Source organism: Balaenoptera borealis, assembly GCF_965194805.1.
Source record: "Balaenoptera borealis genome assembly, chromosome: 20".
NCBI classification, from domain to species: domain Eukaryota; kingdom Metazoa; phylum Chordata; class Mammalia; order Artiodactyla; family Balaenopteridae; genus Balaenoptera; species Balaenoptera borealis.
The window spans coordinates 17,238,293-17,262,079 of NC_138879.1; the positions used below are offsets into that span (position 1 = coordinate 17,238,293).

The window sequence follows — 23,787 nt, forward strand, 5'->3', positions numbered from 1 at the left end:
AGGCGCGCGTGCGCAGGCGCGCGTGCGCAGGCGCGCGTGCGCAGGCGCGCGTGCGCAGGCGCGCGTGCGCAGGCGCGCGTGCGCAGGCGCGCGTGCGCAGGCGCGCGTGCGCAGGCGCGCGTGCGCAGGCGCCCCGAGCCGCGCACGCGCAGTAAAGGTAGGATGGTGGCGTTGGTACCTTTTGCGGTTCCCGTCGTGGGTGACAAAACCTTCCTGGTGTGGGAGCTGAGCTCTGGACCCACGGCCGAGGCCTTGCAGGTGAGCCGAGCTGAGGCAGAGGGAGGGGTGGAGGAAGCCACCTCGCGCCTCAGTAACTGGGCGCCCCGGGGTACTGCTTCAGCACCTCATCTGCCTGTGGTCTCTGCTGAGAGGAATCTTAGTTCTAGAGCCGACCTGAGTAGTCAGGTCGCCCCCCACAGATTTTTGAGAGATAGTTCCCAACAGCCGGCATTGCCTCCTAATGCTTCTCGAAGCTTAGGATTTCAGAGGGAAACCTGTTGCTGAAATGAGAAGTGTTTGGAGTTGCAGGATCACCACAGTTGCCTGCGGCGAAGGGCTGGGGGAATAGAAAGGAACGGGCGGTTTGGCTTCCTGGGCGTGAAATTTCCTGCACTTACTTAGCATGGGCCCACCCTACAGCATTCTCTGTTCACAGTCTTCTCCCAGTTTGGCCTTCTGTATTCGGTCCGAGTCTTCCCAAACGCAGCAGTGGCCGGTCCTGTGTTCTATGCCATCATCGAGGTTTATTCAGCAAGGGATGCCCACAGAGCCCAAAAGGCATGCGACCAGAAGCAGCTTTTTCAGACATCTCCAGTGAAGGTGGGTCCAAATGTGGAATTCCTCGCTCTACTGGGATGAAGTGCTGAATTTAAAACTAATAGGCCATCGGGAATTCCCTGGCGGTCCAGTGGTTAGGACTTTCACTGCTGAGGGCCCGGGTTCAATCCCTGGTCTGGGAACTAAGATCCCAAGGGGGGGGGGGGAATAAAAGGCCAACGTTTGTACAGCACTGTGGTGTACAGAATGCTCTCAGATGCACTGCTCCACTGATCCCCCAGTTCCCCAGTTCTTTCTTTCTTTTTTTTAGATGAAGAAACTCGAACTCAGGATGGTTAAGTGACTTACTTAAGGTTTATGACAGTAAATGTGGAAACTAGAGGCCAAACCCAAACTGAACTGATGTTAAAGCCCATGTCATTTTATGCTGCCCCTTAATTTAAGAAATCTTCACAAGAGTCTTCCTTATAGTTACTTTTATGTGGATTTTAAATGTGTGAGGTTGACAAATTGTTTTTTAAATTAATTAATTAATTAATTTATTTATTTTTGGCTGCGTTGGGTCTTGTTGCTGCGCGCCGGCTTTGTCTAGTTGCGGCGAGCGGGGGTTGCTCTTCGTTGCGGTGCGTGGGCTTCTCATCGCGATGGCTTCTCTTGTTGCGGAGCACGGGTTCTAGGCACGCGGGCTTCAGTAGTTGTGGCTCACGGGCTCTAGAGCACAGGCTCAGTAGTTGTGGCACACGGGCTTAGTTGCTCTGCGGCATGTGGGATCTTCCCGGACCAGGGATCGAACCCGTGTCCCCTGCATTGGCAGGCGGACTCCTAACCACTGTCCCACCAGGGAAGTCCCGAGCTTGACAAACTTTTGTCAGATGTAACATAAAGGAGGCTTCATCATCATCATCACTCTCAAATTGCCTATTCAGAACTCCCTTCAGCTTCCAGAAGATGGTTAAAATATTCTTTAATGCATTGTAGAAACCTTATTCCATATTAACATGCCATCCAATTTTACTTCCCCAGAATTAACATTTCATTATGTGCCTCCATTCAGCCACCATTCCTTTTTCAAGGACCTTTTCAATGCCTCTGAATAAGTGAGTGAGGCTTCGATTTCCCAGACCTTTCACTTTATAGTTGTGTGTCTTCTCTGATTGGCTTCTTGCTCTGGCTACTTCCTACTGACCTTGCTGCCTATTCTCACCCCTATTTCTTTACTCACTGATTTCACCTTTATTGAATCTGAGAACTCTCCTCAGATGTGACTCCAGGTACACCACCTCCCACTTCTGTACCCTGTTTAACACCCTCTTCAATCCCGGCTGTACTCCCTGGGATTGAAATGATTTCGTGTCAGACATTCTTTAATTTGCGGACCCTGCGACCATTTCACATAACCCCTCAGATATTACGGATGGTCCTGGAAAGATTATGAAACAGTTACTTGGTATCAGTTGTGAGTAATGAGTTCTTTTCTTATATTGGACATTAAGACCATTCCATAAGCTTAGGTTCTGAGATTGTCACAGCATAAAGCCCGTCACTGATAGAGTAATGAGGAAAATGTTCTACAAGTCACTATAGAGTTGAGAGGAAAGGGCATTCGTATTCGATTTCTTTATTTAATGCAGAGCCTTAGTTTACTACCCACACCCCCGAAATTGTTACCTACTTTAATTATGCGTTCTCTTTAAATTTTATTTATTTATTTATTTGGTTGCACCGGGTCTTAGTTGCAGCAGGCGGGCTCCTTAGTTGCGGCTCAAGGGCTCCCCAGTTGCGGCACGTGGGCTCCCCAGTTGCAGCAGGCAGGCTCCTTTAGTTGTGACTCGCAGGCTCCTTAACTGTGGCGTGCAAACTCTTAGTTGCAGCATGCACGTGAGACCTAGTTCCCTGACCAGGGATCGAACCCGGGCCCCCTGCATTGGGAGCACGGAGTCTTAACCACTGCACCAGCAGGGAAGTTCCAATTATGTCTTCTTTTATTCATTAGCAGGTATATATACTTCTTATCTTTTTTCCCCTGTATTTTTTATAAATACAGACAAGAGAATAACATCTTCAAATAAAATGAAGGAAAGGCCTAATGTATCTGAGTTTTTCTCAGTAGCACGAAGGGAAATGTTTGCCAGCAAGAACTGTGGCAAGGTTATCCCAGATGTCAACTGTCTCTACTACCCAGGGGCTCAGAGCCCTTCTGAAGCTTCCTAATTGTCCAGGACAGCTCCATTATGACTCACCATACAGGGCCTAGCCTCCCTGTTTTAAACGTTGCGACACTCAGCATTTAAAAATTAGTCTCCATTTCTCCTTCCCAGCAGGCAGCTTCAGTTGGAGAAAGTAATTTCATTTTCTTATGTACTCATTCATTCACTCAGTCAACAGACCATCCCTCCTCTATTATGTGCCAAGATGTATGCTTGTTTCTGGTAACAAGGAAAGAATAATATATGGTTCCTTCAAGCACTTAAGGAGCTCATAAACTAGTGACAGAGGAAGATGCACAAACACATCAATAAAGAATTAACAATGCTTTGACTTTATTTGTATTATTTGAATGTTTATGACTATATTTACATACTGCACCCTGTTCAAAATGGAAATAGACATTTAAGAAAGAACTAGTGATGTAAAAACTCCACAGTAATATGTAAGTTATTTAGAGAGTTAAGACTGGAAATATTTGCACTCTCAAAGAAGCTTGTTAATGCAGATGAACCTCTAATTCTTTTGGTTGCTTTATTTACATTCATCGAGGTATACGTATTCCCTCTTCTAACAGGGGTTAGTAACTTGGGGAGGGGGTGCTACAGATTAAGGTCCTAATTCAGTGGCAGGTCCATCTTATCTCCTCTTCAGGTCATATTCTCAAGCAGGAGCTACAGGATGAGACGACTAAAACAGTTCACTTCCTTTGCTTACCCCCAGCCCCATAACAGGCTTCTGCTGGGCTTCCTTGCTTGCTTTCATCATCACTTTCACCACCAGAGGTCAGGGAACCTTCCGGTTAATCAGGGGCCCTGGAAATGATGCAGAAAAGTACTGACTTAAAAATAATAAATAACATTTATTTAGGGCTCACTGTGAGTTCATTGCTTAAAATGTCCTACTTAATCTTCGCAACCACTCCATGAAATTGGTATTGATAAATCTCAGGTATATCCAAAATAAGTCTCTATGTAGGGTTGTGATATTTTTAGGTCTTTTATGTCTTCAGGTTCGTCTCGGCAGCAGACATAAGGCGGTTCAAGATACTACGCTTGCCCCAAACAGCTCCAGATGCCAAGAATTGGCAAATTACTACTTTGGTTTCAATGGGTGGTCAAAAAGCATCATCAAGGTAAACTCTAGATTTTCTTTGACTAACCAGACTCCTTTCAACATTGAACTCCTAGACTTTAGAGAGAAGAATGGAACAGGGCTATGGGGAGGAGATGTGGGAGGCTTCCACACGGAAGTATCTGAGTATTGGCCTGCCACCTAGAATTAGTGATAATCTCAATGACTTGGATGGTGGTGTCCATAATTTTCTCCAGTATTTGTATGGTATATAATAAAAAAGAGTTGTCCATATCTAGTCATTCATTTGCAAGTCTCACTTGATTTTGAGGCTATAGCATACCTCAACTATTACCGGGGATTGCTGGAGTTTAGTTTTAATTTCTAACAACAGAATATTTGGAAGTCTAGCCTTTCATTCAAAATCCTAACAGCTTCAGGATCTTTCTAACCTTGAAGAAAGGGAAAATGAAGATATTGTGACACCACTTCAGAAGCAATAGCCTGAAGTTCTTCTGTGTTTCAGAGGTGGTGTTGCCCTCCCACGAGTGCAGGAGTCCTGGAGTTGGCATGGCTGAGGAAGGAACCTTTGGATAAGTTGGAGGAAGGTCTGTTTTCCAGTATGTGTGTGTGTGGGGAGGTGAGGGAGTGGGATTGCTCTTTTTTCCTTTCTTTCTGAAACTCAACTTTTCAGATACATCATCACCTTTTCTAAGCAACTAAAGCCCTGGGCAGAATTTTTCTGCCTGACAATATAGGTTTTTATCTTAGGCGATACCTGACAGCACCTTAAACTTTAGAATTTTAGAACTGACTGCCTGCCAAGAAGCTTAGGAGGAGGGAAAATTAGTTAGTTTTTGTTTTTGGTTAATAATTTGTTTTGTGCTAAAATAGTCCTTCAAATACAGATGTCTTCTGGCCTTCAGTTATCCCAACAAAATCATTGTCTAAAGATTGAAATAAACTCTTGTGTAAATGTTCAGTCCTTTGCCTCCTATAGAAGGGCCTGAGCGGAAAAAGTAAATGTAGATCCCTAGAAAGGGGATTCCGATTGGTACTGAGTTTTTTCCTACAATCCATGGCACTTGGGCTTAGGGTTTTAAGTCAGAGGCAGGGCTGTTAGCGAATGGAGTAGAGGAGGCTCCACCATCCACCTGAGTGGGTGATGGTTGAGGAGAGGCCAGATCATCTGCACTACCACCAAATCTATCTCCCTGTATGAATCCAGCCCTTTACGCACAGGAGAGCAGGGTCTGTAGCAGTGTAGCCTCAGCTTGTCCATTTGAAATCTGTGAGTCATATGAGATTTGTGCCACGTCCTTGGTTTGCATTTCCCGTCTAGTTAGTATTTTAGGAACTTCCAGAATAGATCTGAGCAGTGAAACTGTGCCATGCCAGGGTATACCTACAACAGAGACATTCAGCTGTACCCCAGTGTTGTGCCTGCCCTTAATCACTAAGGTAGTGAGCTAAGAATCACAGATGCTTTTTTAGTTTTAAACATATAACCTAGAAATCAGTTATTCAGATGATAGGCATTTTAAATTCATCTGTTTTGGTTGGATTTAGGGTCATTATCATTCCTTATGAAAAGGAAGGTAACCCAGAAGCTTGCTATTCAGAAGACTATGACAGATGCATTCCAGAAACTGCTGATTGTGGTTTTAGGTAAGACCTTTTTGACTGTTCTTGAAGTGCTTCAGTTTCAGTGAGCAAAGAAACTTATCTGAAAAGTTAATTGGATGAAAGTAATGGTTATCTAAAACATTACATATTCTTTCATTCACCAGATGCTTTCACAGCAGCAGTCTTAAATTTGTTCTTTGTGGCATTTATGAGAAAAACGACAGCAACTATTATTGTCCCCAGGGTTGAGATGTAGAATGACTTGCCTCAGTTCATACAGAAAGTGTTTGGTCCCGTTCTTCCTCAATTGCTTGCTTATCATACAGAATAGTGCAGTGATTATAAGCCTTGGACACCTGTGTTTGAGTCCTAGCTTTGTCTCTTAGATTTAGTTGTTGTTGTTGTTGTTGCAATTTTAGGTTTTTCTAGCCGGAGACATTTGAAGGTATTTAATATCTCTAAGCTGCAATTTCTTTATCTGCAAATAGGGTTAGTAATTCAGCTCATCACCTAATGGGGGATATTGTAAGAGTAAATGAGATGATGAATGTAAAAAGCTTAGAACTATGCCTGAAACATAGTAAGCAGACAAAATATATTGACTATTATTATTATCGTTGTTGTTTTCTTGTTGAAGAGTTTATTAGATTATGTTTTTGGAATCAACTTAATTTCAGTTTTCATTTCTGATATATTGGGTGAATAAGATTCTTATATAATAATCGGCTACGTTTTTGTGAGCCTTGAAAGTGGTCATGCTACTGAATAGCGTTGATTGTGTTCCCTATCGAGTTATACAGCGGTGAGAATGTGACAGGCTGTGCCCAAAGGAAACTCTATGATTAGTAGATTCCCGGAACAGAATTGCTCCCCTGCTTCACAGCCCTGCAGGCGTAGAGACTGAGAAACCCTAGCTAAGTTGTCAGAGACCTTATTTGCTTGTAAGAGTTGACCCTGGATTGGTCTTGGCCTTCCAGGCTGGGCAGTCCTTCCAGTGAAGTTTGACTTCCCTGGTCATCAGGCAGAATCTCCATCAGCTGTCAACTCTGGGTAACAACCTTTAAGAACCAAACTAAATGTCTGGGTTGTTTGTCCCTAATATGCAAAGGTATTCCTTATATGTACTCAAAACTCCTTGGACCAAAAAGCCTGGTGGCTCTAGCTTGCCTTGAGGAAAGCTGTATTGTCCAAAAGGCACATGGGCCAGTTTCTGCCAGTAGAGTGTTCAAATGCTCTCTCTGTCTGTCTGTGTCTCCAAAGCTTTGTTCATTGTATCTGGTAGAATTTTGGTCCCAAGGAGTAGGCACTTGCCTTGCTTCTAATATGAAGTATCTATTATAGTCCAGTGGTATCTATCCCGGGTTTGAACTCACTTTGACCCCCACCTAATGCCTTCCTATTTACTTGTATTGTGATTGAACATTTTTGTTTCCACAGCTTTTCATTCCTTTGTCATTATTCCTTAGTTCTTATTTCTAAGATCAGAAAGGTTTTTGAACCAAAGTTGACACTTCTTATATATTTTTTCACAAATAATTATGATAAAAACTGAAGTGTCAGATGAGGGAACTTCTAGGAAAATGCTCTTATTTTCTGCTTTTAGAAATCAAAAGAATGTCTAATTATCGGGTGCTACCATTGTATACAGGAAGTTTTAGAACAAGAAAACTTCTGAATTGATCCTTGTTAACTTTATTTCAGAAGGTGGTAAAATAGCTGTGGCATATAGACCCTGTGACGAGGTCACAGATGATGCTAGAACCGAAGAGGAACTACAGGGTTTAATTCAAGTATGTGGAGATAAAAACTCAAGGGGTACACAGCCAGTGTAGCCGTAATTCAAAACAACCAGCAGGATTTGGAAGACTTTGGCATGTCTACTCAGCTCTGTCATCCTTCGGAAAATGTGAAACTCTGAAACTGCTTTTGAGGCAGGGAATTTCTAGGACTTCTCCAAGTCCCGAGCCTTGTCTCTGGCCCCTTATTTGAAGTTTGGAGAGCAGGATTGAGGGCCATCAGTGTACGTCTACAGTTGTGGACACAGGAGAAGACACAGGCCTTTTAGAACTCCCCTCAAATAGAATTGCAGGGCTTTGGGAACAAAGTAACTATGGCCTTAAGTGTGATTATGCTACAGTGTTTAAAAACTATTCATGCCTTTCAAGTAAGGTATATTACCCAGATCTCAGCATCTCATATATATCTTGTGTTAAATGTTTTGCAGAAGAACCTTTCTGTAAATCAATTATATGGATGCCTCGAATTAGGGATTAAGTTGTCAATGTAATTGCTAAAAGAAAACATTAATGTACTGCATATAGGATTTTTATTAAAAAGGAGCAAAAAATGTGTTTCATGTCATTGAGAGCTTAATTTGGGGCTAGATTTCTGATTACTTAACTCACCCCAATGTTGCAAAGTTTGTTTTGAAGGGAAGAAAGTAGAGAAAGAAAAGGTGGTTATGTTCTGAAAAATGTAAAAATTTTGAAAGTTTTTCCTGTACAAAATAATTAATTTAATTCAATTTAAATCAGTCAAGGAAACTTCAAACATATCCATGTTTGGGCTTTAAGAAGTCTAACTTCCTGTGAAATGTGAGAGGAAAGGATTCCGTATTGATACTAAAGATTTCGGAAACCTGATTATAACCACAGATCCATTCCTAAATGAGGCCAATCTTGGAATCAGTTCCATTTAGAAACCATTATGTGCTAGGCACTGGAAATAAGATGAAGCTCCTTCTGTCTTGGGGTTTAGGTGTTAAAGGTGTACCAGACAATTAAAAAGGACTAAAATTAAATAGATTATGAAAAGGACTGTGAAGAAAGTAAACTGGGTGCTAGTTAGAGTATTTCAAGAAAATTACTTAACATGCTGACTTTAACATTCTAAGTGTCTTCTCCGCGTGTGCACACAGGGTAGACCTCTGAAAAGTGACACTGTAGTTTTTTCTAGATTAATGGCTCTGTTGAGACAAGGTGGGATGGGGGAAGTTTTCCCATGCTAATGTAAAGGGCCGTTCACTTGGTTTTAGACTCTCTTTCCCAGAATGAATTGCTCACCTGCCCCAAAGCCCTCCTACAGAAGTTCTGGAGTCATCACTGATTCAGTGGTAACGGCTAATAATAGAGTGGTGAATTAATAATGAGACGTGAATACTGAGAGTTTGGAGGAAATGGCAACATTTTAGAATAACTGTAAGGTGTGTTCCCCTCCCGCCACCCTAACTGGTGCTCATTTTGCAGGTCAGCTACTTTTCTTGTCAGCCGTGTGGCCAAAGGGGGGAAGAATGCCTCTCAGACTTGAGCTTTGAGGAGGAAGGGTTCACATTGCCAGAACTGGACTAGCACTTTTGAATTTCCCAGAATGCCAGGTCCTGTGGTTTCCTTGGGAAGCTCTGCATCCTTCCCAACCCCCCGCCACCCCTGGGCCGCTGGAGTTTGGGGCCACTCGGGTCTGCAGCCCAAATCCCGCCTCCTTGTTTGGGGCCAGGGAGGGCAGGGAGGGCTTGGGAAGAGGGCCCGGCAGGAGGTAATTATCGCTTTTGCAAGGGGAAAAACGGCTTGCGCCCTGGGGACTCTGGGAAAAAGGCCCACTCTGGTGGCGCGCATTGGATCTCCGCACGAACCTAATAATGGTGGTGGCGGAACTAAACACATCATAAATAACGGGTGGGACGTTAGGCAGGGGAGGGGCGCGCGGTTGCTGACGTGAGCCCTCGCGTCGGCGCTGGCATAGCAGTTCAGCTCGGACGCAGGATGTGGCTCCAGCTCCTCAGTGGCCTGGGTCACTGCGCCTGGGAGCCGCCGCGTGTTATGTCCCAGCTGCGCCTTTGGTTGCCACGGCTCTTCGTCATGTGGCAACAACTGTGGCTAGTAGTCCTGGCAGTTCAGCCTCCGGAGTGGGCCCTGGACCCCATCCAGGTGACACCCAACCTCGCGCGGCTGACCGAGGCTTGGTCTTCATACGCCTCAGACCCCCCTCCCAAATTGCCCCATGCCCTTACACCCCTGGCAGAAGCTGGGGGCTTTAATTATTTGACGTCCTCATCTCCAGTCCAGATGTTGGCACCGCCTCATCAGGAGTTGACTGAGACTGAGGTTCCATACCCGGACACGGATTTGGTTGGAGAGCTGCCTACAGGGCCAGATCAGTTTGCTGTTCCACAGCAGGATCGGAATAACAAGCAAACCCAACATCAAAAGCTCCCAGAGGAAGTTCCAGTGCTGGATTGGAATCAGAATCAGGCCTTGGTTCTGCCTTCTTGACAAAAAAGTAAGAGTAAACACGTAGGTCTACATCAGGCTTAAGGTAACCAATCATTTGTAATACTAGTTCCACCTCTAGGTATTAAGAGCTCAATTTTTTGCTGCGTTGGGTCTTTGTTGCTTCGCGTGGGCTTTCTCTAGTTGTGGCGAGCAGGTGCTACTCTTTGTTGCGCTGCACCGGCTTCTCATTGGATGGCTTCTCTCGTTGCAGAGCACAGGCGCTAGGTGCGTGGGCTTCAGTAGTTGGGGCACACAGGCTCTAGAGTGCAGGCTCAGTAGCTGTGGCGTACGGGCTTAGTTGCTCCGCGGCATGTGGGATCTTCCTGGACCAGGGATCGAACCTGTGTCCCCTGCATTGGCAGGCAGATTCTTAACCACTGAACCACCAGGGAAGTCCCAATTCCTGTATTCTTAATCTTTTGTGTAGATCCATATTCCAATCTGGTGTCATTTTGCTTCTGCTTAAAAATACTTCTTTTAACATTTCTTATAGTGAAAGTCTGCTAGTAATGAATTCTTTCAGCTTTTGTATGTCTGAGATAGTCTTATTTTGCTTTTGTTTTGACAGATCTGGGTATAGAATTCTAGCTTGATAGAATTCAATTCACTACTTTAAAGGTGTTATTCCACTGAGTTCTCGTTTACATTGTTTCCAACAAGAATTCTGCTGTCATTGTTATCTTTGTTCCTCTGTATGTAGTGTATAGTTTTTTCCTCTGTCTGCTTTTAAATTTTTCTCTTTATTGCTGGTTTTGAGCAGTTTGACTATTTTTTGTGCCTTGGTGTAGTTTTGTCCATGTTTCTTATGCTTAAAGTTCATTGATCTTCTTGACTTTGTGAGTTTATAGTGTTTACCATTTTGGGAAAATTTTGGCTATTATTTCTTCAAATTTTTATTTTTCTCCTCTCCTTCATGGACTCTAGGTACACATGTATTAGGCCACTTGAAGTTGTTGCACGACTCACTGATGCTCTATTCATTTTCGTTGTTGTTTTGTTTTGTTACTCTTTTTGTTTCGTTTTGGATCGTTTCTATTACTATGCCTTAATGTTCACTGACCCTTTCTTCTGCAGTGTCTAATCTGCCATTAATCTCGTTCAATGTCTTTTTCATTTAGACATTGTTTTTAACCTCTAGAAGCTCAATTTGGGTCTGTTTTACATTTTCCATGCCTGTACTTAACATTTTCAGGGTTTAGTCTGGGTTTTTTAACATATGAAATACAGTTATAATAACTTTTCTTCATGTATAATAACTTTTTAAATGTTCTTTTCTGCCAATTCTAACATCTGTATAGATGATGGGTTAGTTTTGATTGATTGCCTTTTCTCCTCAGTATGGGTCACATTTTCCTACTTCTTTGCATGCTTGGCAATTTTTCATATGATCCCAGATATTGTGAGTTTTAGTTTATTGTGTCCTATATATATTTGTATTCCTGTAAAATGCTTGGGCTTTGTTTTGGGTGAAATTAAGTTACTCAGAACAATTTTATCCTTTTAGGTCTAGCTTTTAAGATTCGTTGGGTAGGAGTCCAAGTAGCCTTTAGTCTGGAGCTCGTTATTTGCACCTACTGAGACAAGTCCTTTCTGAGTATCATGAGGTTTTCCAGTCTGACTTGTAGGAACAGGTACTATTCCTACAACCCTGTGTGATATCCAGTTATTCTTATTATTAATCCTTTCATGTGGTTCTTTTCCTGGCATCAAGGAATTCCTCACACAAATGTACTGACCAATACTTTGTTGAATTCTCAAGAGATCCCTCTGCATATCTCCAGAGTTCTTTGTCTGTGCACTTCTTTTCTCTCTGATACTCTGCTTTGTGAACTCTAGTTACCTTGGTTTTCCCAGACTCTTAGCTCCGTTTCCTCAGTCAGGGAGTCCACCAGTCTCTGCCTGGACTTCTCTTCCCTGTACCATGGCCTGAAAACTCTCTCAGAGAAGTAAGTTAGGGCAATTATAGGGATCACTTCATTTATTTCCCATCTCCTGGGGATCAATGAACTTTATTGTGTGAGGTCCAGTTTCTTGAAAACTGTTGTTTCATATGTTCTGATATTTTCATTGTTTCAGGTGGGAGGTTAAATTGGACCTTGTTACTTCATCTTGGCCAGAAGCCAATAACATTCTTTAAGTCTGTTTTGTTTTGATACAGGGTCCAATTAAAGATTAGGCATTGCATGTCGTGTCTTTGTTTCCTTTAATCTAGAATATTTCCCTCCTTTTTTTTTTTTTTGGTCTTTTATGACATTGGCATTTTTGAAGAGTCTGAGCCAGTTGTCTTGTAAGTTGCCCCACAATCTGGATTTGTCTGTTTCCTCATTAGATTCAAAGTAAACATTTTGGGAAAGAATACTATATAGGTGATGTATTCTTCATACTTCAGCACTTCAGGTCTTACAGGACAGATATAAATATATTTTTGTTTATTTTGTTTGTTTCTGCAATTTTATACAGAGTACAAGAGATGCTGTTTTATGTCCTATTTGGAGCCTGAGAGTTTCTGGTTCCATAACCAGAAGCTGCTACCTAGCCCTTCTAATGGCTGGGAGAGCTAGTTTATTCTTAGACTGTCCAGCTCTGAACTTGCTCTGAATCTCAAGCTTTTCTATCCACAAAACACTCAGGGGCTTTCAACTATTTTTCTATATATTAGATTTATTGGCACTAACTTGATGACTTCCAAAATGTGCTATCATGCCCAGGTAGCTTGAATACAGGTCTCTTTCAGTGATCGAGAGCACCTCATAAATAATAACACTTTGCTACTTGTATAAAGACAATATTGCTGATTTTTCAACACAATTTTATTTTTTTTTTTGGCCGTGCCACACAGCTTGTGGGATCTTAGTTCCCCAAGCAGGGATTGAAGCCGGGCCACAGCAGGGAAAGTGCCGGGTCCTAACCACTAGACCACCAGGGAACTCCCCCAAACAATTTTTTTTACTAATTATATTACTCCCTTCTCCCCCAGAAGTGGGCAGTAAAGGCATTTTTAATCTCCTTTTACAGGTGAGGAAAAACAAGATCAGAGGTGTAAGTGCTATGACCCTAGTGCCTCGATCTCCTGTCCCCAGTTTGGGGCTCTCTGCAAGCCCATGCTCCTCCTTTCTCATGACCCTTCCCTCCTCCTTGACCCTCACCAAAAATACTTTTAATCCTTTTGGAAGAGAAGCCCAGCTACACAATGGTACACATTACCTTCACACAGTCAGAAGCTTTGGATGGTTCCCCAAGTAAAGCTGGAAATATTAGAAGGAAAATGAAATGAAAGCAAAGTAGCCATCTGACAGAAGTTGCTTTTTCCCTTCTGCATTTTACGACCTCAAGTATCATTCCACTGATTTGTTGAACGTTCCACATTGGCATACAGTCTGGCAAATCTCTTAACTTATAGCCCAGATCACTGCCCAAATTTTAGCAAAGAGCCAAGGTGGATATAGTGTTTTTTTCTGTATAGAGCCTTCTGTTACGGGGGCTGGGATATATGGAAGCAGGGACTGAGCAAAGGATTCGGTGGGTGGGTGGAGAAGGACATGTCCAGATGACGACCTGTTAGCGGCGGTTGTTGTCATGGTCATCTGTGACACTAGCAAGAACGCAAGCACACTGAAGAGGTGGAGAGAGGAAGCCTCACACTCCTCTGCCTCTGAGGCAGGACAGGATGGGGTATGTGAATGTGAGGAGTCACAGTAGATCTGCGGAGAGCCCAGCTGAGTAGGGGAGTATTTGTCTTCCAGCCTTGGCTTTTCTTGAGTACTGGCCCCTGGGAACCAGTGGAGTAACCCTGAATATAGTTACTATATTTCACACTACAGAATTTTCTGAGTAGATAGCCACTTTTTCAAGAGATATCTTTTTCACATTTTGTTGTTGCCAGTCATAGGCTTAAGTGTGGGCTTCTTTTTCTCCTAAGTGGCACTCAAACGTTGACTGATTCCTAATTCATTTGGCTGTGGACTGACAAAAATCTGTCCCATCAGTCTTCAATGATCAAAAACAGTCTCTTCTTTTTTGACAGACGAAGAAACATCTCTTGGGAATGCAGAAGGATCGTTGATGAAGGTGTTACAAGCCCGGAAGAAGAACAACAGCACCGAGCTGATTATTGAGTCAGAGAGGGCATCCTCAGATAAAAGTGCTGTCAGCTTGTCAGGCTTCATGAATGAGCAGCTGGACTTTAATAATAAAAGTGATATTATCAGTGCACGAAGTTACATACTGCCTTACATCTCAGAGGGAAATCTAGGAGATGTGGAATCAACATTATTACCATTCCTTCAACTTCTTTTTTCAAATACACAAGATGGAGATATGCTCCTGGGCCTTTTGAAAAACAATACAAGGAGCCCTTCTGTTAAGCCTGTACACAAGAATTCAGCTAATAAAAATAAATTGAGGAAACTCCATTTTCTGGAAAATGTGTTAGATGCAGAAACGCAAGAAAAATTTGATGAGGTTAAAAAGGAAGAAAAACCTGCCACGCGTACACGTTCCAACCTTTTAAGTGCCATGTTTAAACGCTACCTCTTTCTAAAGAAATTGGAAACTCCCCAACCACAGAAAGACAGCCCAGCAAAGACTGAGAGTACCGAGGAAAAGCTGCTGAGAGTGAACAGGGTCCTCAAGGGCCCAAGGGGCCTACAGAAAATGCACCTCCAAGCAGTGGGAGATGAGAGCGTCAGGAGGAAACAGAATGCCCAGCCATCTGTGGCGAGCACTGCCGAAGAAAGAAGGCTCAGGAGGCCATCCCCAGGAAAGCTGAAACAGCTTCTCATGGTGCAGAGGCCCAGGAAGCTGGTGGGAAAGTCCTCCAATGCGGAGTCTTCATTCATAAAAGAACACAAGGCAGCAGGCTCCTCTACCCTGAAACAGTACTTCAAGGTCAGGCCTTCTGCCTCCATCCCTCCAAAATCCCCATCTGAGGTTAAAAGCAAATCAAAAGACTTATCCAACACTATAGTTGTTTTAGAGGATGCAAAGGCTAGAGTTAGAAATATTAAAGATTTTGAACTAATCTCACATTCTGGGAAAAAATACATCTTCCATAAAATTAGGACTCATCGGGTCCAGAGAAAACCCAAAGGCAAAAGGAGTCGAAAGTTCAGAAAGAAAAGTTCACTCAATAGAATGATGCTTGCAAGCCCTCCGTTCTCTGTAGTGAGGAGTCTCATAAATTCCCCTGCGCGAGAAGCTGTTTCACCTTCAAGAGAAGTGACTTCTCAGGAAAATCCTTTTCCAGAATTATTTTCTCTTTCAGACCCTTCTACAGAAAACACTACTTCAGAAAACAATACTGCACAAAATGTTTCTGAAGAAGTTATTTCTTCAGGAAACTCTACTCTTCCCGGAGGAACCGGCCCTGAAAACACTACCCATAAGGATGTCTCCACTGCACATTCTGCTGTTGCTGCAGACAACAGTATGCCACCTGTTCAACACACCAACGAAACACAGTGGGAGCACCACAACACGGGCACTGAATTATCCTCTAAGCCCACAGGCTTCACTTTCCCAGGGCTCACATCCCCGGGTGATCAAGTTGAAACTCAGCTAAACCAGCAGCTACGGTCCCTCATCCCCAACAATGACGTGCGAAGGCTCATTTCTCATGTTATCCAGACTTTGATAATAGACTGCTCGGACACCCACGTGCAGCTGGCCTGTGCCAACCTCATCTCTAGAACAGGCCTCCTGATGAAGCTTCTCAGCAAGCAGCAGGAAGTAAAGGTGTCCAAAGCGGAATGGGATACGGGCCAGTGGAAAAGTGACAACTATATCAGTGAGAGCACAGAAGGCCAGAGTGAGCAGAAAGAGCAGGAGTCAAGTGAGGTGAGGAGAACCCCTGAAACATGGGACCTGGACTTTTACTCAGTTTAGGACATGCCACGGACGTGCCCAAGCAGGAATACCACGGGCTCCTAGTCTGTATCTTATCTTCAGCCATGGCACTGGCTAAGACAGTGATCTCCCACTTTGCTCATTGAGAGAGTGTGCCACTATTCCTAGGGTAGACGAGAAAAGGACATAACGCAAGATAAATTGTAGATAAATAAATTGTAGAAGAAAATGCTAATGATAAGATTAATAACATTAAATTTGGCTTGTTCTTATAGAAGCTACTCGCCTGAAAGGATTGGGTTTTATAGTAGTTTAAGAATAGTTAGCTATTGTTTAGAATAGGTTTAAGAATAGTTAGCGTTCATCCCTTCTATCTCCTTGTTTGTAAAAAATTGTTATTTATTTTTTTAGCTCACAAAAGAAGTTCCAGGATATGGCTATAACAACAAACTCATCTTGGCAATATCTGTAACTGTAGTAGTGACGATTTTGGTTACACTTCTCTGTCTCATTGAGGTAAGGACAATAATTCATTCAGATTCAGAACCCACAAACTGAGAATCAAAGCCACCTTTCCACCTACTACTACTTGATTCTTCTCTTTAGTCATGAGGACTGAGATACACTTTGTTCTTTTACTGAAAAGTATATTCCCAGGATTTTTTTTTCTTTTTTTCTTTTTTTTTCTTTTGGCTACATTATGTCTTCATTGCGGTGCGCGGGCTTCTCATTGCGGTGGCTTCTCTTGTTGTGGAGTACGGGCTCTAGGCACGCGGGCTCAGGAGTTGTGGTGCACGGACTTAGTTGCTCCGCAGCATGTGGGACCTTCCCAGACCAGGGATCGAACCCGTTTCCCCTGCACTGGCAGGCGGATTCTTAACCACTGCACCACCAGGGAAGTCCCCACAGGATTTTGAAAGGAACTCCACTCCCAGGAGATCTCTATGGAATTGGATGCATGATAAGAAGCCATTGGACTATTTTGACAAGTTAAGTTTATAAGAAGGTCAGAGTTGACATGATAGTAAAATTTCTTCAACTCAAAAACTATGCTGCTTTGATGTACTCGCCAGTCACTCTCATTCTACTGTTTATTTCTTTCCTTGTTGGCTGAAGTGATGAGAGACATACGATCTCCATACTCATGGAGCTATCAGTCACCCTGGGAGGGCTAAAAGGACATGCCTAAAAGATCAAAGTGTGATCTCGTCAAATCCTTAGACTTACTTAGGAGCTTCCTTCTCCAGTGTATTAGGAATTGTGTAGGTAGGTTCCATTAAAACACTGCAAGTAAAATCCTGCAGCAGGCTACCCTAAAGCATGTCATATTTATAGTAGCCTATTCCTGGAGCTAGCCTGTTTATCTTCTGTTCAGTTACATAATGGTTTATTACTTTTCCCAACAGGCAGTGGCTAACATTAAAAGAGTGACTTTAATAAGCTGGCAATCTTGATTCTACCCTACCAGTCCCACCTGCTTTATTTACCTTTTCTCTTGCTATGGCAGCCCTCCATTGCAGCCAGAGCAGCTCCTCCCTATACGCTGGTTACACCACGTCCGTGCCTGCTGTTGTCTGTGCCTTTGCCCATCTAAGATTCCCTGATGTTGCTTTGCCTGTGGAAGTCCTATGAACCTCTCAAAAGCCAGCTCAAGTTCAGGTATCTTTCTTCATAAAGCCTTCCCTGCATACTCCAGCCCTCCTGATCCTAGTCCTGTGAGGTTTGTCACCATTTCTTAGGGGCCATAGCAAAGCAGTCCCCTCCCCTCAGAGCTCACAAAAGTGGGAAGCAGTTTTTTAAAAGGCAGCCCCCCAAGAGAGAAACAGCAGGGTTAGCACATCATGGCGCTGAGCAGAGATGTGTAAGGACCAGTGGCTTCCTGGCCTATCAGACTTGAATAAAACCTGACATGATGTACTAACTTCTAAAGAGAAATGTGTCTATCTGCAGGAGGGTTGGTCAGTAGTGAAAGCATAGGAAAGGTGAGGAGAGACCAACATGGGCAGCGCCCATCCTCACATTGCCCGAGAGTAGAGATGGCACCTTAGGCAGCAGAACTGAAGAGTCAGGCCCACTAGCCAGGCTGTGCCTGTTGAGGAGATGGATGGATCCAGCTGCCTCAGGCTTTCCCATTAACTTCTGGATTCAGCTGATTCCTTTTCTTTTTTTTTTTTTTTTTTCACACACACACACTGTATTTTATTTTTACAAGAGATAAATAGACTGACACCAAGCATTGTATATGGATGACCACAACAAAAGCAACAATGATTGCAATTACCAAACATGAAACACACTCATACTATGTCATAATATTGACATTCAGTCCAGTAATCCTCCACTGTAACAGCTCCTTTACTTTGCAGTGAAAATTGATTTGTATATTCTTTGCCTCTGAGTCCTTGTTGGATTTTTTTTTTTTTAATTCAGACAGAAAGTCACAAAAATTATACTCATCCTCATCAGTTCACTCAGTCCCATGTAATTAAATTTTTTTTTTCATCTTGATCTTTTGTTAGCACTTTTATGAGTTCATCAGTTTTTCATTAGAGTTCTGGAAATGCTTATACATTCAGTTCAGCAGTAACTGATTCCTTTTCTAATTCTGTTGTCACCAAGTAGCCTTCGATTGTGTGATTGTGCTTTAGTGTGCCACGGAGGCCTGTCTCCACAGAAGGTAATTCTCTGATTGTGTAGACACGGATGCCCTGTGTGTAGAACAGATGTATTTCTCATTGTCAAGTAATAATTTGGCATTCTGATTTTTGATCAATCCTGTGCTATTGATAAAGTGAGACTGCCACAACAGGAAGACGCGAGTTGTCTCTTGGTGAGGAAGAGTATGATTTCTGAGCCTAGGAGGCTGGGGACTAGCATGGGGTCAGCTTGCTAGTCATTGGCCATTGCCCAGACTGTCCCCTCTACATCTCCAGGTGGCATGTGGCCTTTTGCTTTTTTAGAATTTCTGTAAAGTCCCCTTTTTATTGTTTCTAACTTCTCTAGAGTTTAACCTTGCATTTGTGTTGTTTTGTTTTGTTTTGTTTTGTTTTGGCCTGCGGGATCTTAATTCCCCAAGTAGGGATTGAACTTGTACCCTAGGCAGCGAAAGCGAGGAGTCCTAACCGTTATTTCCTCTCCCCACTTATATGATAAGCTCTTCGAGGACAGGGGCCATGCAGTGTTCTTCCTATGGTAGACACTAATGGTGTTCAACGGAAGAGAGATGAGGCGTTATGTCAATTCCACAGTGAGGAATCATGCAACCGAATATTTATTTGAAGTAGCATCGAGTCCAGCAATAGACCCATGTGTTCTTAAGACTTCTGAAATGTCAGGTTTTAATATTCCAATCAGTGGGGGAAAATGAATAAATGGTGATAGACTAGCTGCCTAACTATTTGGGGGGTAAAGAATAGCAGATCCCCATTTTTCATCTTAAATAAACATATTTCCATAAATGTGAAAAAAGACCACATAAAGGTATTAGAAGGAAATAAAAGCAGTATTTTTATAATCTTTTATAATCTTCAGAGCCTGATGCCACAAGCAGAGCCTTTGATATAGTCCACCATCTTGTCTGTGACACCAGCTTAGCACTGATTCATGCCAAGCGTAAGATGAAGACTTTTCCATATATTGTCTGATTTAATGCCCACAGTTCTGTGAGGATGATATTACTATCCCTCCTTCATAGATGAAGGAGATCAATGTAAGGCCCCAGTGGCCAAACCAAAAGCAGAAGCCAGTTTCACCCGGCTGCAAAGCTTGTGCTCCCTACTCCACTCTTTTGTCTTGTCTCCTTAGAGACAAAAACACTGGAAAGATTCGAAACACTGAAATTCAATGAAAACCAGTATTTCTTTACTATAAAGAGTTTTTTGTTTGTTTGTTTGTTTGGGGGTGGCGGGGTTTGGCCATGCTGTGCAGCTTGCGGGATCTTAGTTCCCTGACCAGGGATTGAACCTCGGGCCACAGCAGTGAAAGCGCCAAGCCCTAACCACTGGACCCTCAGGGAACTCCCAAGAGTTTTATAAGTCAACAAGAAGAAGACAAACAGTCCAGGGGAAAAGGGGGCAAGGGCTGTGCAGAGTAGGAGGTGTGTTGACAGTGTGCCACCATATCTGCCCGTCCTCTCCTCATGGCTCATGTGGGGTGGCTTTTGTTAGCCAGGCCTTTGTCACCTCATGACGTAAAAGTAATCTCTAATATCTTCTTCAAGTACTTTTGTAATCTGTCTAGAATTTGTTGTATTTGTTTTTTAGTGTGGTTGAGGCAGGGGATCTAACTTCCCCCCCCCACATGAAGATCTAATTGTTTTCAAATCTTTCACTGAATGGTTTATTCTTTCTTCCCTGGTCTCATATACTATCTACATCTGGACTGTATTCTGTGATCCAGTTATCTTGTCCTGTACCAGTACCAATATCACACTGCTTAATTCCAGTTGCTCTATAACATATTTTATATCTGGTAGGGCAAGGTCCTACTCTTTGACCTTGTTTTTCATACATTTCATAACTATTCTTACACATATTCTCTACCAAATGTCAGCTGGCCAGGTTTTATTTAAAAATTATTTTGGATATAAATGGATTGCATTGAATTTGTAGGTTAATTTGATGAGAACTGACCTCTTTACAACATTCTAGGAGGATGGTATCTCATGCCATGAAGTACTTCTTCTTAATGTCCTTCAGAAAAGTTTTAATATTTTCATCACATAGGTCTTACAAATTTTTGGTTAAGTTTATTCCTCGGTACTTTATCCATTTTTATTGATATAGTGAACGGGATGTTTCTTCTGTTTTTTAGTGAGTTATTTGTGTTATATGGGAAAGCTATTGAGGCTTATATGTTGATCTCTTGATTTTGTATGTAGCCATCTTACTCATGTTACTTCGAATAAAATTTCGGTTGATTCTTTTGGTCTTTTTAGGTCCCTCATTTCATATGCAAATGTGTTTGTCTCTTCCTTTCCAAGACTTCGTTTTTCTTTTCGTACTGATTAAGACCTCCTCCACATTGATCGATAGTAGCAGTAATGATGGGCATCCTACTCTTGTTGTTGACTCTAAAACAAGGCTTAGGTTTCTGCTAGATACTTTTATTTTCTTTTCCTACTTCTAAGAGTTTTTATTAGGAACGATCTGTTGAACGTTATCTAAAACAGTCAATAAAATATATCGCCAGCTGCATGCAAGACCCTAAGTTAGGTACTGTGGAAGAGGCAAAGGATTATTAAACAGGGTAGAATTCCTTTCCCTAAAAAAGTTACCATCTCACTGGGTAGATAAGATTTAAAGTAAAAGGGAATGAATAAGGATTTGGAAATAGTTGTAATGGATAATCATGATCATGTTTTCTTTCAAAACAGACTTATTCTCATCGAATTGCAAAAGGGGAAGATAAGAAAAGAAGCAGAAGGTAAATATTGGTCTTTTAAAGCAGAATTTTACAACTAGAGGAGAACTTAGAACTCACCTATTTCAATTTCCTCACCAAAGGCAGGAAGAATGTTTAATTACCCTAATGGTTTACCCTAATTTATTTATCAGCAGAATTAGCTCCCCAGCCCAAGCTGAGTTAGAACAGGACTGGCACAGATTCATCTGCTTTCACTAGTCCTTTAAGGAAAGAGGGTGGACGGGGAGAGGTTTTGGTTGCACCTGTTCCTGCTGGCCTGGTGCCTGGTTCCTAGACATCAGGCCAGGCCAGAGGCCTTCTAGGAGGCTCTGGGGTAGGGAGGGCCACATGGTTGGGGATTTAGGGGCTGACCTCACTCAAAGCTGACGAAAGGTAGCACAGATGAGTCCCTTCTGTAAAGTGGCAAGAAAACTTCCCTTCTCACCCTACTGTTTTTCAGGCCCCTACTCTCTATTCCCTTTATCCAAACCTCATAGAACTTTAACCGGGAGAAACTTTAGACAGTAGTTTGTCTCTTCCTTTTATAATAAGGAAATGGAGAAAGAGAAAGGGAAAATATCTTGCCCCATGGTCACACTGCTAGTGATTATCAAAAAGAAGAGGGTCCCTTTCCACTGAGGACTTCTCTACTGATCACACTGTGCTTGGGCTGTGAGCTCCGTTTTATGTCACAATTCAGTATACACATACTATATGGGCATAAGTAGTTTCTGAAACAAACTTATTGTGCACTCTGATTTTTTTCTATTCTATTTGTATTCAAAAAGAGTATTTCGTGTTTCCCTGCTGGTCATGGCCTTGAAACTGATTTCACAATTCACTGACACCTCAGTGACAGCCTGCAGTATGAAAGTCAGAGAGCTATAGATAACTTTGCTAGTTGGGTTCAGGTGTTTACTTGGTGTGATTCAACTTATAGGATAGGATAGAGCAGCCAGGAAAATAAAAGCACCTTCTCCCCACAGCCACACCCCCAGCAAATGCTGCATGTGCGACTAAGTCCGAAGCGGACTGGTGTGAAGCGCATCTAGAGAGTAACGTGTTTCTGCCCCGCGCCGCTCTGCAGTGTTTTCACTGCACGAGGGCACTTGGCCAAGGGCCAAGAAAGGTGAACGGGGCTGAAAATCCTGCCTATACTCCATGCTAAGCCACATGCAAAGGTCTCCCCGGAGGCACGGGGGTGGGGGGGCATTTTGGACAGACACAGAGAACTTCTGGAAGGCCAGCGTGCATGGAATGATTTTCAAGATCCCGGGTCTGTGGTGATTTTGCTCATTGTGATTATGGACTGAGGTACCCATTTAGTCCTAATAAGACCAGAGATAACACATTGTGAGAGAGATGAAAAATGACATGTAACACTAACTGTGTGTGTTTTCCTCCAAGGGGCTTTTTTCGATTTCTGCTGCGTAAGAGAAGCTCAGAGGAAAGTGAGAGTCAGGTAAATTTGAAGGGGATATAGTACTGTGGCCAGAGAAAGCAGGGGAGATGCTGAATTAATATTTCCCTTTCTGTGTTCCAGGAGGGCTTTTTCGGGAGAAGGCGGCCACTTTGGCTTAGGGATATGTATAGGCCTCTCAACGCCACACGCAAGGAAAACATGGCACAAAAGCTACACGACAGGGAGTCTTCTGATGAGGATGAGATGTACTTCTATAAGGATGTACCATAAATGGTAGGGGACAATTTAAAATTCTCATCTAAAATGAGGAAATCATGAGAACTATCATTGTTCCTTTCAAAAGTAAAAAGCCTTGGCGTTATTCTTCTCACCCCAGGGAAGTCATCAAAGCCCCAGCAGAGAAGCTTCTGGCTGCATATTGGGTTGATGAAGAGGCGGGTGCGGAAAGTGAGACCGCACACGAGACAGCCACAGAGTGAGCCCTGTTCTGCCTCAAGCCACCGGTAAATTTTATTTTCTAATATCGGCTTCTCAGCATTGCTTGTAAAATACTTCTTTTTCTTATATTAAAGTGTATAAACTCATAACCAAGTCTAACCAGGTGGTAAGGAATTAAAATGTAAATAGTTGAATATTTATATACCAATAACAGGGGCCTGCAAGAAGAAGCAGAGCTGAAACTAGAATCCCTCATGGTAGCCAGTACTTCCACAAGAGGAAACGTGGGCAAAGGAGGATGAGTAGAAGGATGAAGAGGGGCTTCCCTCCCTTGTTTCCCCAGTATCATCAGTCCCTGGGAACTGGAAAACATACCATCCTCAAGGGGCATAGATGAGTAAATCAAATAGCAATTTATTCTGGTGCTCTCTCTCCTGGTTCATCAAGTACCAGTTATTTACAACATGCTCGACCTCCTGCCCATAGAGGACCATCTACTTCTGGCCCCTCTCGTACGGTCATTGGGGTTGCCAGAATATTTGGATCACTGGGCCTCCCTCCACTGTGGAGCCAAGGCCTGACTTTTCTCCCAACTTCTCAAACTCATGTACAGCTGTGTACCCTGTGTACCAAGGTAGGGGGTTCTCCACCATTTCAAGCTGGTGGAAAATTCCCATTGGGTTGTTTTCTTTCTTTAAAAAAAAATCCCAACCGTTGGATAACTAGCAG

At 42.9% G+C, this 23,787-nt stretch overlaps 1 protein-coding gene and 1 pseudogene across 5 annotated transcripts; both read left to right on the forward strand.

The window, feature by feature from the left end:
• Positions 1–162: 162 nt before the first annotated feature.
• Positions 163–7,377, forward strand: LOC309618923 (RAD52 motif-containing protein 1-like; annotated as a pseudogene). The gene is made up of 5 exons (XR_014249841.1): positions 163–258; positions 640–819; positions 3,995–4,117; positions 4,491–4,664; positions 5,626–7,377. The product of XR_014249841.1 is annotated as an RAD52 motif-containing protein 1-like (transcript).
• Positions 7,378–7,383: 6 nt separating this feature from the next.
• Positions 7,384–23,475, forward strand: LOC309618918 (leucine-rich repeat-containing protein 37A2-like). Of its 4 annotated transcripts, none has more exons than XM_082373417.1 (7): positions 7,384–9,055; positions 9,739–9,957; positions 13,975–15,785; positions 16,206–16,310; positions 21,169–21,218; positions 22,741–22,893; positions 22,997–23,475. In XM_082373417.1, the coding sequence occupies exons 3-7, from the start codon at positions 14,013–14,015 to the stop codon at positions 23,097–23,099; spliced, it is 2,184 nt and encodes a 727-aa protein (XP_082229543.1). In that variant the 5' UTR covers positions 7,384–9,055; positions 9,739–9,957; positions 13,975–14,012; the 3' UTR covers positions 23,100–23,475. The 4 variants fall into 4 exon arrangements, with proteins under 4 accessions (XP_082229543.1, XP_082229544.1, XP_082229542.1 ...); XM_082373418.1 differs by having other exon boundaries at positions 7,384–7,472; XM_082373416.1 differs by lacking the exons at positions 7,384–9,055; positions 9,739–9,957 and adding an exon at positions 22,605–22,659.
• The last annotated feature ends 312 nt before the right edge of the window (positions 23,476–23,787 follow it).

Bases quoted from the DNA above. Each gene is read 5' to 3' on its own strand.
- LOC309618918 (XM_082373417.1), top strand. From the start codon at position 14,013: ATGAAGGTGTTACAAGCCCGGAAGAAGAACAACAGCACCGAGCTGATT. The intron at 16,311-21,168 runs GTAAGGACAATA...CTTTCAAAACAG, and splicing joins CACTTCTCTGTCTCATTGAG to ACTTATTCTCATCGAATTGC. The intron at 22,894-22,996 runs GTAGGGGACAAT...TTCTCACCCCAG, and splicing joins ATAAGGATGTACCATAAATG to GGAAGTCATCAAAGCCCCAG.